The sequence below is a fragment of the Urocitellus parryii genome, chromosome 4 (assembly GCF_045843805.1).
Source record: "Urocitellus parryii isolate mUroPar1 chromosome 4, mUroPar1.hap1, whole genome shotgun sequence".
In the NCBI taxonomy this organism is placed as follows: domain Eukaryota; kingdom Metazoa; phylum Chordata; class Mammalia; order Rodentia; family Sciuridae; genus Urocitellus; species Urocitellus parryii.
Window position 1 is genome coordinate 93,928,322 of NC_135534.1, and position 14,919 is coordinate 93,943,240.

At 35.9% G+C, this 14,919-nt stretch overlaps 1 protein-coding gene across 4 annotated transcripts; it reads right to left on the bottom strand.

Moving 5' to 3' along the window:
• Positions 1-903: 903 nt before the first annotated feature.
• Positions 904-14,068, bottom strand: Msantd4 (Myb/SANT DNA binding domain containing 4 with coiled-coils). 4 transcript variants are annotated; one of them, XM_026399053.2, is made up of 3 exons: positions 14,018-14,068; positions 3,342-3,961; positions 904-3,104 (listed from the first exon to the last, which is right to left on the bottom strand). In XM_026399053.2, exons 2-3 carry the CDS (start codon positions 3,801-3,803, stop codon positions 2,529-2,531), a joined length of 1,038 nt encoding a protein of 345 aa, XP_026254838.2. In that variant the 5' UTR covers positions 3,804-3,961; positions 14,018-14,068; the 3' UTR covers positions 904-2,528. The 4 variants fall into 4 exon arrangements, with proteins under 4 accessions (XP_026254838.2, XP_077653838.1, XP_026254842.2 ...); XM_077797712.1 differs by having other exon boundaries at positions 13,966-14,044; XM_026399057.2 differs by lacking the exon at positions 14,018-14,068 and adding an exon at positions 13,562-13,598.
• Positions 14,069-14,919: the final 851 nt, after the last annotated feature.

The window sequence follows — 14,919 nt, forward strand, 5'->3', positions numbered from 1 at the left end:
AAAAACCTCGGTTCCAATATCCAGTTAACTCCCAGAACTGAACTCTCAGTTCACCTGCAGCTGACAGGGGAACCCAGTGAAGATCAAAATGGCCCAGCTACATTCACTCCAGTTTTCTCTAAAATCATAAGCAAAATAAATAGTTATTGTTTCTAGCCACTCAATTTTGGTTTCTTGCACAGCAACAGTAACAAACACTACTTACACAAGTGTGCTAACCACCTCATAAATGTGGGAATAACATTTCTACTGGATTGACCCAGCCCATTTGCACTGGGCAGAGTTAGGAAACTTTAGGATGTTACATCCAAAATTAATAATTGCCTATATTCATATTCTCCCTAGGAAATTAAAATCTTCTGATCTCAAATCCAATACTAACATAATCTCACACTTAGTCACCATTTTATGGTTTATATACTTGCACACACCATTTTCTTTAAATAAAACAAACTATGGAGCTCTAGCAGAAAAGGTAGCATTATACTCATTTTACAAAGCAAACAAATCAAGTGGAAGGGCAAATTAAATAACATTCACAATAGCAAATGGCAAAGCTACAGTATGATTTCACCTATATATTCACTATTTCTCCTAGGAGATCTTATGCTAAAATTTTGGGTCAGTATTGGCATATAATTTTTTAGGCATTTAGTTAATTGAATCTAGGAAGTTTACTTCTTTTCTTATAAAAATGAAGATAACATGACTTAGCTTAAGGGTTGTTTCGAGGGGCAAAGAGATAATTATGTGACACATAGCTCCAAGCCTAGCATGAATGTTAGGCTCTTGCCCCCATTCACCACGATAGGGATCTCTCCCAAGCTTGTTAACCACTACCCATGAGCACTGAGCATCACTTGAAATGATAAACTTTCAGACAAATAGAATAGGCAAATTTATTTCTATGGTAGAAGCATTTATTATAGTTATAGAAAAATAACACTATTTCAAATCAGGGTAAGTAAGCAGGAGTATATTTTTCTCTTGCATACCCATACTCAATGTCAACATGATTTCAAGCTGTTCTTAATAAGAAACAAACACAGAATCAAGGTAGTATGCCCATAGAAGAGTATTATTAAAGCTACATATCAGCCCTGGAAATCAGAAAACACAAAGTGAACTTGTGCAGCCATTTTCAACTTCAGTGTGTATCAGCCTCATCTTGCCTGTGGAAAAAGCACCTTCAGGAAACTGAAGGCAAATTACCAGGTTAAGCAAGGTCTTGGCCTCAGAGCAGCAGCAAAGAGACTGAGGGTACAAACTTTGCTTCTTGCAGAGGGGCAAAGACAAAACATACTACAATGGAAAAACACAAAAAACAGTCATTTACTCACTGTGACTTCTATGAGCCTCAGATTCAGGAATAACAGCACTATACTCACGAACATTGTACAGGTTAGGTCAAATTTTGTGTTAGTGCTTTCCCCACCAATAACACTCAGCTATTATCATTATTTCATTATTTTAACATCATCATCATTATTTGATACACATGAAATTCTCCCCACTTCCTACTCCCAAACAGTTTTTATTTTAAAAGTCAAGCAACCATGTTCTAGGTCCAAGCTCACAGATTGTTTGGTACCACTTTTACACTGGTAATATTTTTACTAGCTTCTATCATTCTCTTACATAACACTTTAGTACATGATTAAAATGACAATTTTTATATTCAAACTGAGACAACAGATTCAAAGAGGAAAGGGAACCAAAGTTTTCAAGTTGTATGTTGCTTCTAAAGCGTCAATAGATGAATGAACTTTGTTTCAAAGTGGCCAATTTTAGACAATCTCTGAGTTCCCTGTCGTTTTCTGAATATCAGGCTATTATAGATGAAAACATGGAGATAAAATACCTATAATCTTCATCACTTCCTATATTCAATATACTACAGTCATGTTTCATAGTTCAAAGTTTTTGGCAATTTAAGTATCTACCTACATAATTTGAGGCTTTTAATATTCTAAAACATTACAGAGGGGCTTAGTTGGGCTAGGATATGGTTTTTTAAACCTGGCATGAATGACATTTTGGGTTTACAAATTCTTAACTGTGCATCTTATGCATTATAGATATTTAGCAGGATCCCTGGGCTTTACATATTAGCCAGTGTAGCAACTTGCCATCCCATACCGGTTTTGACAAAAATGTCTCCAGGCATTGTCAAATGTCTTCTGGGGGCCAAAATCAGCCCTAGTTTAGAACCACTGGGTTAGAATTTAACAGACATAATTGTAAACTCTGAGTGCACAGATAATACAAGACTCTACATAATATTACTAATGTGAAGAGTCTAGCACAATAATTTCTGCTATTGTGTTTATGCTAGGGCACAGAGATTTTTATATAATATACTATTCAAGCATATAATCACCCACACATATCTATCTTTTTCCTACTGAAAACACTGGCATTAGGTAATTAAAAAAAAAAAAAAAAGCTAATCCAGAAATCACCTTTATATCACCTGCTATGAGAAAAACCTAGTCTATTAACAGTCACTAAATGGCCACCTAAAGAAATCACTGCAAGTGTCCTTCCTTCTGAATTCTAAGTCTCTCTTTCTCCACTTGTAGGCGTTCCTTTTCAATCTGTAGCTTCTCAGATTCAAACTTCAAAAACTGCAGCCTATCTTTTTCCAGCTGCAAGCGTTCTCGCTCAAGTTTTAACTTCTCTGTTTCTATGTCCTGTGGCTGAAGCATGGACTTTTCTCCTTGGCCAAGTTCATTTTCCAGAGATGGTTTCTCAGAATTGACTATCTGTAACCTCAATTTCTCTCTCTCAATCTTCAGCCGCTCCTTCTCTAGCTGCAGCCGCTCATGCTCCATGTCTAAATGGCGCAACCTCTCCTTCTCTATCTGTAGGCGTTCCTTTTCCACCTGCAGCCTTTCAGCCTCAATATCTAGTCGCCGCTTTTCCAACTCTAGTTTCTGTTTCTCTATGTTTACAAGCAAGTGGGGCTCATCATATGCAGACCTGGATGGTGTTGAGTTAAGGGTGAAAAACTCATCAATGTGGGGGAAGTCAGGAAGTTCATTTTCCCTCCTGGAATCTGGTATGACAGATGACAGCATTTCCTCCTCCTCCTCAATCTCAAACTGAGAAAAGAGAAAATGATTTTCAATGTTATTTCTACTTCACAGTTGCCAATTTGTTCAAATTGCTCTTAAAAGACCTTCTGTATTGTTTAAACACATAAAACCATTTAATTTGAATTGTGAAAACCCTTTACATTGAATTGCCAGATATCACTGAAACAATCAAGAATTATATATTTACACACACACACACACACACACACACACTGGCAAAAAATGTCACAGGCTAATACTTACTTCAGGACTCTGGGGGTCCCTTTCTTCTTCTTCCACTTTGACCTCGGTTAAGGATCCACCTGCATCCCTGAAATCTGCCACATTTTGCCAATCAAAATTTGGATCATTTCGGAATCCAATCTTTTCATCTATCTCTTCAGTAAGAGAGTCATCTAAATCAGATGTGGGAAGTGGAAACCCCGATCCAACCAGCTTAATATTCGCTTTCATCCTCTTTCTCTTCATAAGTGCTCGCCAGTCAAGGTACCTTCTTTTCACTTCTGTCCCTGTCCTCTGTTCTCCTTCTCCTACAGCATTCACACACTGTGCTATCTCCTCCCAAGCCATTCGCTTCATCACGTTTATTGTTGTATTGAGCTGCTTGGAAAAGATGACTTCTTTCCTTTTGGTAATTTCTTTCAAAAGGGTCTGAGTTTCTTGAACACTAAAATTGCTTTTCCTTTTTCTTTTTAACTGCTTCATTTTTTTTCTAATTAAATGGAGTTTTTACAGAAGATGTGAAAAGAACTTGAAGAGTGCTGCAAAGCACATGAATCAAGGACAAACCCTTGTTGGCAACTTAGTTTAAATCACTCAATTTTCTACTCATCTAGTAGTAGAGGCAGGCTGGATAATAATTCCTAAAGGGAAAAAGAAAAGTAAAATCAATCGATCAAACTTCAACTTCTGTTAACCCCAATAAGCCACATTAATTTAAAAAGAAAAACCTACAACACGCTATGGCTTAAAATTGCCTACTTCTCTATCTTTGCCAATACTACCATGATCCCAGCTGCCATCTTCTCACCTGGAATGCTGCAATGGTTGCTCACCAGCTGCACTTTTGACCCACTTCCCACTGTTCTAGCTCCTTCTCTCTTTAAATCAACCTGTAGTCTCCAACTACACAGGACTTCTCTCAGTCATCTATTCCTTTCAAGTTTTTTCCCTGCTTCAAAGCCTTTGTCAACACACTGTTCCCTCTGCCTAGAAAATGGACTGCTTCCTTCTTGGCCTACTCAATTCCTCATGCTTCAGCCCCAAAATTAAACATGTTTTCATTGAAGCTTTTCTTGGTAAGTCAAACAGCATAAAGTCTATTCTACTTTTGTTTAACTTTTGTACTTTTGCTAAAATATGGCTCAGAGACTCTCTTTCCCACTTCATAAGTTTGAGGACAAGGATATTTCTGCTCACCATCACTTTCTCAGGCCTTAGTTTCTGGCATGTGGCAAGCACAACACAAATATACACTGAATGAATAAGGTGATCTGTTAAAAGGGCCATTTGGAATACTGAAAATAGGAAAACTGAAAGTCTAAGCTGTAAAATGAATAAAACTCAGAAACTGGTTTGAGACAATGTCTGTTCAAAAAAATAAGAATTATCCACATTTTACCACTTCAAAAATTAAAACTCACTTTTAGAATCTGTAAACTGAGAATAAAATTTCCTTAATAAAAACATAGGGATACAACAAATTAAAGGGGTAATGTAAAAATGGTAAAGATTTTTCCTCAGCCATCTCACCTATTAATCAGAAAAGAACAACATTGTTGATTAAAAGAAAAAACAAAAATTTAAATTTCTAAATCTTTGGGGATCTAGGGTACAATTCTTAGTTTACCACTCTAATTCTGTCCCTCAATGCATACTATGACCTCCCCATTCCCTCAACCCACCCCCAACATCTAACATGAAATAAAACCCGGTTGAATGATATATTTATTTCTAATTAATGCTTTTAATTATTTGATTTTCTTCAGAGAATTTCTCAGCAATACTTTATAACATTCTGGCTACTTTTTATTGTAGAGTTTAAACATTGTGATTTAGCAAGTAATGAGGTATACTTTCAGTCTCTGTGAAATAATTTTTAAAATAGTCATGTGGCAAAATTTCAATATAAATTCTGAAGGAAAAAGAATCCTCATTCAAGCACTTAAGATCTAAAACAGAATGTTTCTCCAATTTCCAGATGACGTTTATGCTATAGTATCATCCAAAAGAGTATCTGAAACTTCTGAAAAAGGTCAACTTTTCTAGCCCCACATTAGACTAACTGAATGTGGAACACTAGGGGTAGGACCCAGCAAATGTGTTTCAATAAGCCCTCTAGAAGACTGCAATACATGCTGAAGTTTGAGAATCTCTGAACAAGACCTACATATCAATCAGTAAAATGGATGTTTCACACATCTGGCTCTCTTGCCTACCTTGATTCCAAGTCTGATATAGGAGTAATTGGTTGGTGGAATGAATATAAAGTATATCAAAATCCTCATTGTAATGGACCTAGGAAATGTTTTTCTGCTATCCAGACTTTGCATTGTGGGAAGGTACATTAAGAAGGTTGGGACAGATATTCAGACTTGAATCAGGAATTCACTTTTTTTCCCTAGAGGCAGAAAATGAAACCATCTACTAAAAAGGTTCAAGTGCCTTGTATAATGTAGCACATACTGCTTTATAAATATTGGTTTAACTGAAAAAAAAAAGAGAGGAATAAAGGTTAGAAAATCTCTTATTTGATTTTTTTAAAAGTATGTAAAAGAAAACAATGACTGAAAGAACAAGCAATACTTATAAAACTATATTTCTGACTTCAAATTCACTCAACGAATACTGCTATAGAATACAGCCTACATAATGAGAGGATGGAATGAGATTGCTAAAGACCTTTCCAACTCTCTCACTGCCTGACTATAAACTTTTCCTGACATTATGAAGAAAAAAATACCAAATACTCATAAAGTTCCAAATCCTGTCATTTAGTCCCCATCACAGCACTGTATTAAAGATACCAGTTATTTCTATTTTTAAAACAAAATTGAAAGATTAATTTGCACACAGCTACTTAAATGACAGGATTTATATCCGAGTTCTCTGTGTCACATCTACTTCAACTTAATTATCAGCTTGTGACAGCTAAATCAGAAATGTGTTGCTGATGAATTTTGAGATACCACTTAGCAGATTTTCAAAAGGAACAGATTCCTATCTATGTGGAATGTCCAGATAAATTCCATACATAAGCAGAAAAACTCCAAACTTCAACCAGTTACGTTTTCCCTGTCATGTATTAAAGTAAATAAAAATGGAGAGAAGGCCTGAAGAATCCCTGAACAAAGTAATCAGTTAGATCTCCTAAGTGACCTTCCTTTGATTTGCAAATATAAGTGAAATACTTGGGCTACTTCTTGTAAATGCCACATTAAAAAACAAAAAAACAAACAAAAAAAAAACTAAGGCCAACCAATCAGAAGCAGCCAACTTACAGTTATAGAATGATGGAGGCGACCATATAAATGTAATGAATCAAATATTTTCATTGCTTTACTTCCATGTTCATTCTATAAAAGCCTTCTTCTGGCACTTCCTCTGCAGAATCACTGAAACACTCCTAGTTTGGAGCTGCCCAATTTATAAATCACTGTTTCCTCAAAGAAACTTTTAAAAATTTTATTATATCTCAGTTTACCTTTTAACCTGGTTTTTCTCAAACACTTTCATGACTACCAGTTTTAAATTTTTATTGATGTGAAAAATATTTCTCTACTAATTCATGATGGAAATAGTACCTTCTACTAAAGCGAAAATAAACAAATAAGGTTAAATTTTTAAAATACACAAAAATCTTTTCTTTTACTGTTTGAATACTCTTTTACAGTTAAAAGTGGTTGCTAACTCCTCATTCTTAAACTTTGCCAAGACAGCATTTATTTCCATTTCATCAAACTTTTATTCATATTTTATCTTTTCTAGTTTCCGGTAATCTTTGTTCCACAGGCTTTGTGTGTATCTAGAAAAATCACCAAATATATGCCAAACACCCTATCTTTTTGTTTCTACTCACTCATGTGAAATAACCATTTCCTGAATGGTCACTTGCTGTTGAAATAGAGGTCAGAGAGAATGAAAAATTCTAAACAGCAGAAAATGTACTCTCAAAAAAATCAACTGTCAATTCCACAAACACAAAAAAGAGCAAAGTATATAAAAACAAAAACAGGACTACAAGCAAACTATGTCTGAAATAGAATTTCTCAAAGACATTTACTGATAAATTGAAATCCATTAAATTGGAATATAATCAGTGACAGCATGCTTAATATTATTCTACGTATATGCTTGCCTTTCAGTCAAATCTAAGCCTTTTGTCAAAAGAATATAAGAAAATATACTAATAAATTAAAACATCATTTAAAAAGACAGTATATATAGTTGTTATAAATACAAATTCTGGAGTCAGAATCCAGGGATTAGATTTAGATCTACCACTTCGTAGGTGGGGGGCCTTTAAGCTCTTTGTATGCAATTTTATTTGGAAAATAATGATGATAATGTTGTTTCAGAGACAATACAAGCAAAAAAAAAAAAAAGATTTAGTAAAATATGGAGAACAGTTACTGTCATATATTAAGCACTATTAAGCTTTTAAATTTTATTTCATCAAAGACAAAATGAAACAGAGGTCACAATATTGGTATTGTTCCAAGTAAGCTGAATGGGAGGTCTATGGTTCTTTATTACTATGCTTTATAATATATATATGTGATATTACAGAGCCTACTCATGAAAGCTCACAAATACTAAACATGTACATCTCAACTCTATTTTCACAGATGTCATGCTGGGAGCTAAAAATCAGCCAACACATCAGTTTTAGAACACTATGGCTACAATATTTGCACATATCAAATAATATCCACTAATAAGATGAAAGAAATGGAAATGGTATGTTTTAACATTAGATCCCAAGCAAATTTAGTGAACATTTTAGAAAATAGTTTTAGAGAATCATATTTTACTAGCACTCAGGCCTAACAAGCCTAACATTCCTTTTTCAATTTCAGCTATCCAATAGGATGGGTAAGTATTCAGCTTTCCTCTAGAGGAGACTGAAAATGCTCATGAGGTACCATGTTTATAGTGCACAATAAAAGAAATGAAGCAGGCCTGGGGATGTGGCTCAAGCGGTAGCGCGCTCGACTGGCATGCGTGCGGCCCAGGTTCGATCCTCAGCACCACATACCAACAAAGATGTTGTGTCCGCCGAGAACTAAAAAATAAATATTAAAAATTCTCTCTCTCTCTCTCTCTCTCTCTCTCTCTCTCTCTCTCTCTCCTCTCTCACTCTCTCTTTAAAAAAAAAAAAAAAAAGAAATGAAGCAAACTGACATACATCACTAACCCAGCCTCAGTTTGCTGCTTCTTGGTACACTAAGTTGAAAGATAACTCAAAGGAATTACTGAAGTCAAACTTGGCTTTTTCCTTTTTTCATCATTTGTCCCACCACTGAGGACCTGGAAGAGGGTAGTCTACCTGCTCCAAAGACAGTATCTTCAATACCTGGTAGTATGCCTAACAATTAGGAGGATGTAAAAAATACAAAATTAAAAGAACATGCTCAGCAGATGGGAAAAGAAAAAGAAACAGAAAATAAATGAAGGAAGGTAAGAAAGAAAAACTGAAATTTCCATGGGTACAAAAAGCTTAATATTAAGGGAAGAAGGCAATCTAAGTCAATATAGGCAAGAATCAGTTAGTGAAGACATTAGGTACTAAACTACTCACCTCATAACCATGCCAAAGAATTTAACAGTTAATAGGCTAAAAAAATTCTGAATTTTTTTTTTTTCAGCAAACAGACTACCTTGCTTTTTAGGGGCATCTACTGAGTATAAGCAGGTTATAAAAGACATTTTGAAAAACAGGATCAGAGGTTAGATGTCCTAAAAATAGAACAGAGAGCTAAAGTGACATTCAATTCCATATTAAATTATCTAAAATGTGGTAAGAAGAATGACTTTTTGTTTCTAAAAGATACAGACTGTTTCAGAGCATTTAAATAGCTTCTTGAACTATTACATTTTTAAGGTAAAAGCATGGTAAAAGTACAAACATTCATCAATAGGGTACTGCATGAATAAACCAAATACTATGTTGAATGATGAAATATATGCACCATGTCATATTATTATAGATACAGCGTTAGCATATCATCATCCCTGTATGGATACTATAGTTAATACAAGTCAACAAAAATGGGAAAGGAAATGTATATATACATGTTCATTTGTGCACATATTCACAGACACAAAACATGCTGTGCTAGATACAGAACATGCTGTGCTAGACAGCAAGCTCACCAACTCTGTTCACTACCATTACTGGCTCTAAGGATCATGTGTATAAGTCATCACTGCTTTAACCATGTGACTGTTTGTTAGCCCATGGCATATTTTACTATGAGGAGATTAAAATTATGTTAAAAATCTACTTATGAGGGATTTTTATTATAGAAAATTAGATATTTTAAGTCTCACAAATATATATCTTACAAATTTATTGATATAAAAAGTAAAAATATGCATATATGTTTAAAAAATCTAAGTAATGGTACAAAATAAAGTTAGTCTCCCTACCAGCAATGTAACTAATAATTTCTTAAGATTCTTTCCAGAAAAATCATATACGTTTATAATAGCATGTGATACTGTTGGTCCTAGGACTACAAATTAAATAACTAAGTTAAGAGCTAAGTTTGCTTACCTTGCTCCTCCTTTCTTTATAGTAACCAATAAAATATGTGAACCATGCATATAATTTAAAATTTCCTAGTATCTACAGTAAAAATAAAACAAAGAGGTACAATTGATTTTAACAAATTTTATTTAACACCATATATTCAATATATTATCATTGTATTATGTAATCAATACAAAATTACTGAGTACTATTTCCATTTCCATTCTTGTTTTTTCACTGTTTTTAAAATCCAGTATGAATTTTATAGTTACAGGTACATCTTACTTTGTACTAGCCACATCCATTTACCTAGTAGCAAATGGGTACATGCCCACGCACACACGCGCACACACACACACACACACACAATCAATCAATCACCTAAGGAGTTTTTCAAAGTATCTATGACCAATCCCCATCTCTGACCATATAAAACAATTTTTTACAATAGAGGCAGGCATTAAGAATTTAAAGTGATCTCTAGGTAATATTCATTGGCAGACAAAACTGAGAACAATCCTGCTTAGACAATCAGTGTTAAAAACCTACTTGTTCAAACATATACAGAAAAGCAAGGAGTACAAATGCTATTACTGCTAAGAAATTTCTTTTTAGAGATCATTGAGGAAAAATTCACCTACCACAAAAGACTTACAAGGTAGAAAAAGTCACTTTATTTGAGGGGTGGGGGGAATGCCTGACATAATGTTATGTCAGAAGCCAGAAGAATGTCTCCAAATCATAAGAACCAACTCACACCTCTATTTATTGGAAACACATCAACCAATACAGGTAAGTCAATTTAGACTTAAGAAACAGACTACTCTTTTGAGAATAAAGCATTCTTATAAGTAGAATGTCTTTAGACACCCATATCTTTATTAGAAAATATTATGACTAACTTAAGAATATAAATCTGAAATATCCATTATCAGACTGAATAATTAAGAAATACTGCTTCATTTATGAAGTATGTAGAGTCCCTAAAAGCCTTTCAAAGGCTTTCTACTGCACTTAAGAGCTAAGTTTGCTTACCTTGCTCCTCCTCTCTTCCTGTTATAAACTCATTATGGAGTCTTTCCAACATACCATCATATTTACCTTTTCCAATTTTAACCATCACCCTAATACCAACCCCAACCCACTTTCTCCAACAAACGTGTAGGCACAGTGCACATGAAATCAGTGGCAGTTATAACATTCCTCTAAATTCTAGAACTGTGTTGTCCAATAGAAATTATAAGAGCTATATATAAATTTAAATCCTCTAGTAACCACATTAAAAAAGTAAAGAGAAACATGTAAAAATGAATTCTATTTTATTCAACACAATATATCCTAAATGTTATCCTTTCAACATGTAATCAATTTAAGAAATTACTGAGGTATTTTACATACTTTTCAAATGCCAGTCAGTATTTTATACTTCACATTTTAAATCTAGCCATATTTCAAGTACTCAACAGCAACGTGTGGATACTGACTACTACACTGGACACCACAGCTATGTCATGATCCCTATTTATTTGAGGACTATCACAGTTGTGTTCTCTACCCCATCTCCCCAACTCCCATGGTGTCTTCCCTTTTGTCTAGCAAATGTCTACTCATCCTTTAGAACTCAATTTAAATGTCTCCTGTTCTAGGGCACTTTTCTGTTCTCATTCACATAAGTCCAATGTTCTTGCCATATACTTCTACTATCAGACTATACTACAGTCACTTATTTTACATTAAAAGCAACAGGAAATCAAAACTAAATATATTACTCCTGTTGTCAAATAATTTACAATCTAGTGAAATTAGTAAAACATAGATGCATAATGAAATGCACATAAAAAATTATAATGAATCTGCAAAGTGAAGGTCATGAATACAGACTTCATAGGCTTATATGCCAATTCCACCACTTAATAGCTCTGTGACAAGCAAAGTAACCTTTTGTACTTGTTTCCTCATCTATAAATGGAAATAATAATAAGACTCATGATGTTTTAAGATTTAAAAGAGAAAATGCAATTAAGAAGTTTCAAAGATATATTAAGCCCACAAGAAATATGTACTATCATAACCTCTTAGTACAGTAACTGGACATAGTAAGCAACTATTTCTTTACTGAAGATTAATGCTAATATATGAAGAGTACAATAAAGAAGTACTAACAAAATACCCTGAATATCCAGAAGGAGAAATCTTCGATGGGATCAAAAAGGGTTTTGAGAAAGAATTAGCTTTTGATGTGGGTCTTACACATGAATAAACTAATGAGGGAAACAAAAAAAGGTGAAGGTATCAGGAATTAAAGCTAAGAAACTAGGTCGGGGCCAAATATCAGCTAATCTTCAACGTTGGTTTAATAACACCCTGAACTTTGATCAGAAAATGTACTGAACAAGGCAAATATAACTATGAAAGTTCACATTTTTCTGAAATTCAGGGTTACCTTTTATATGGAGGCACTATTACTATAATACTATACAAACTATAAGAACAAATGTATGATAAACAATGACTGAAGCTGTCAAGAGAATCCTAATTTATGCAGATAACCACCATCAGGTTTTATTGCTCTTAGAATCTGAGATTATTTCATCAATTTGGTGTAAATTTATTGGAACAGCAGAAATAGCAGTGCTTTTAACACCAAGTCAATATATTTTTTGACAACAGTCATTGTCAAAATTTGACAACAGTTGTTGCTATTTTCATATTTTTCCCAAGAATTTCTATCTCCATACTTCTAGCTTCTAATGTGGTGCCCCTTCAGGGACAGCTGCACTAAGTACTTCTTTCAAATGTTGTAGTCCCGCTAACGCTGCAAAGCCATGACTGATCTAGGCTGAGCTAATGAACTATTTCATCAAAACCAATATTGGAACACATCTTAGACTTCCTGACAGTCTTGGCTTATTGTGTGAAAAAAACCTTTGCATGAAAGCTTGACATTTTCGAAGTTAAAAAAAAAAGGTGCCAGCCTCAGTGCATATTGTGTTGTTAAAATTTGCTAACACACATAAAGGCTATGTTTTCAGGAATGCATATCTTTCTGTCTTCTTTATATTTTGGAAGCTTGGGTTTTCTGCCATCAAAAAATTATATATTTATTAAGTTCCTACTATGTGTTAGACACCGAATATAACATCCCATAAAATGCCATCCCATTTTTTAATTGATTGCCATCCCCATCTTCAGAGGAGGGAACTCAATAGTTGCAATCTTTAAAACTTATAGACCTGTAATGTACAATCACAAAGAACAGTCATTTTCCTGAAATCCCATCTCACAATCATTCTTTACTGTCAGGAAATAGGAATAATATGCAGTTCACTTACGTAATCCTCATGCAGATGACGCACCACCAAAACAATATTATAACAGGCAATTTTTAACAAGGACTAACAATTGAGAATGAAGTTCCGTTCCTATATTGCATGATAAGACATAATTAAGAGGTCTGAGAAAAATCAGGCAGTAAAATCTGCGTTAAAAAAAAATGAAAGGGTAAATTCATTAAGCAATTGGAGAAGAAAAGTATCATACACCTACAAAACTTCCCTCAATGTCCACCCCAGTCCTCTTTAAAGTATGATTCCTGCCCCCCAATGTTCTTATAGGAAATTAACTTCCCTGCCGAATAGTACGTTCTTCTTTAAAACTTGTAGGTAAACGAGTTTAGAAAAGAGTCGCCAGTCACCAAAGTATCATTCACCTGCTCCAAGCTGCCGCCTCCTGCGGGACTGCTCAGTAAACACCCCCTACGAAGAAACCAGGAGGACAGGATTCCCGCGAGGCCACCCAGGAACAGGGGGCGCGCACCTGACTCAGCCACATGATGCGGCTGCACCTGGTGAGAACCGGGGCAACTTGGAAAAGGATTCCTTTCTCCGAATATTTAATGGGAGTCCCGATTTGGGTGTTCAGAAACTTCCGCAGCCTTGTTTCAGGGGTTTGGGCCCTTCTAACCCTCTCCCATCAGGGACAGCAGCGCTAGGTACTTCTTTCAAATGTTGTAGTCCCGCTAACGCTGCAAAGCCAGGGTCAGAGGCTGGTAGCGGCGAGACGCAACCTGCCGCTGATCCCGCCGGGACCCTCCCCCCATGAGAGGACACCCACCGTCCGTGGAGCCTGTCACCCTCGCTGTCTCCTCCCGCACGGTACTTCTCACCTGCGACCCTGGCAGCACCTCCACAAGATCGCCTCTAAGGGTGGTAAAAAGGGACGCTTCATTAATTCCCCGCCCACCAACTTCTCACTCCCTCCATTGGCTGGAGTACATGCCGCTCATTAGATGCGGCTCATCCATTGGTCCGAAGGGCACTACCATTCTGGGCGAGAGCCCGCCTCAGGCCAAGCCTCACAATGGGAATCGAATCCCAAACCGGTTCCGGGTTAGTGCCCTGGAATCCGCCCCTTTGTGAGTCGCCTCCCGTTCTGCGCTCAGTCTTTGGTGCTTGTCTCTGTCAGTCAAGTGGCCTCTAGGAAAGGATTGGTCCCTAGCAATCAGCTTGCCGCGCTGTTCCACCCGATTGGAGAATTGGCCGCTCTATCTCCAAACTCTACTCCCATCCTTCACCCTCGACCGACTGTTAAAAGGGAAGAGAAGAATTGACACTCTTGAATCTAACGGTCTTCCCAGGCCAGCATCATGTACTGAAACAATTGTGACTTCCTTTGGTGTCAACCATTCCCCTGAAACTGACTTTACCAAAGGTCACCGGTGACTTCCTTTTGGCAAAATCCATTAGTCACTTCTTTTACTTGACTACTCAAAAATAAATAAATAAATACATAAATACATAAGTAAAACTGACTTGTCGACTCTTTTTTCAGTGTTTTCCCTAATACGTGCTGCTTCTGGTTTTCCTCCGTTTCAACCCTCTTCTCTATTCCTCTTAGTAGTTGTCTCCTTCTCTGCAGTCTCCAGTTGAGGTGTGAGCTAGTGAACCTGTCTTCCCACTGCCTCTGTTCAGGCCCAAAATTATCTCAGTAGCTTCCTAACTGGTACCATTCAAACAGTAGCCAAAATGAGTTGCTTAGAGTTCGTTAGCATATGTAATCTCATAATCT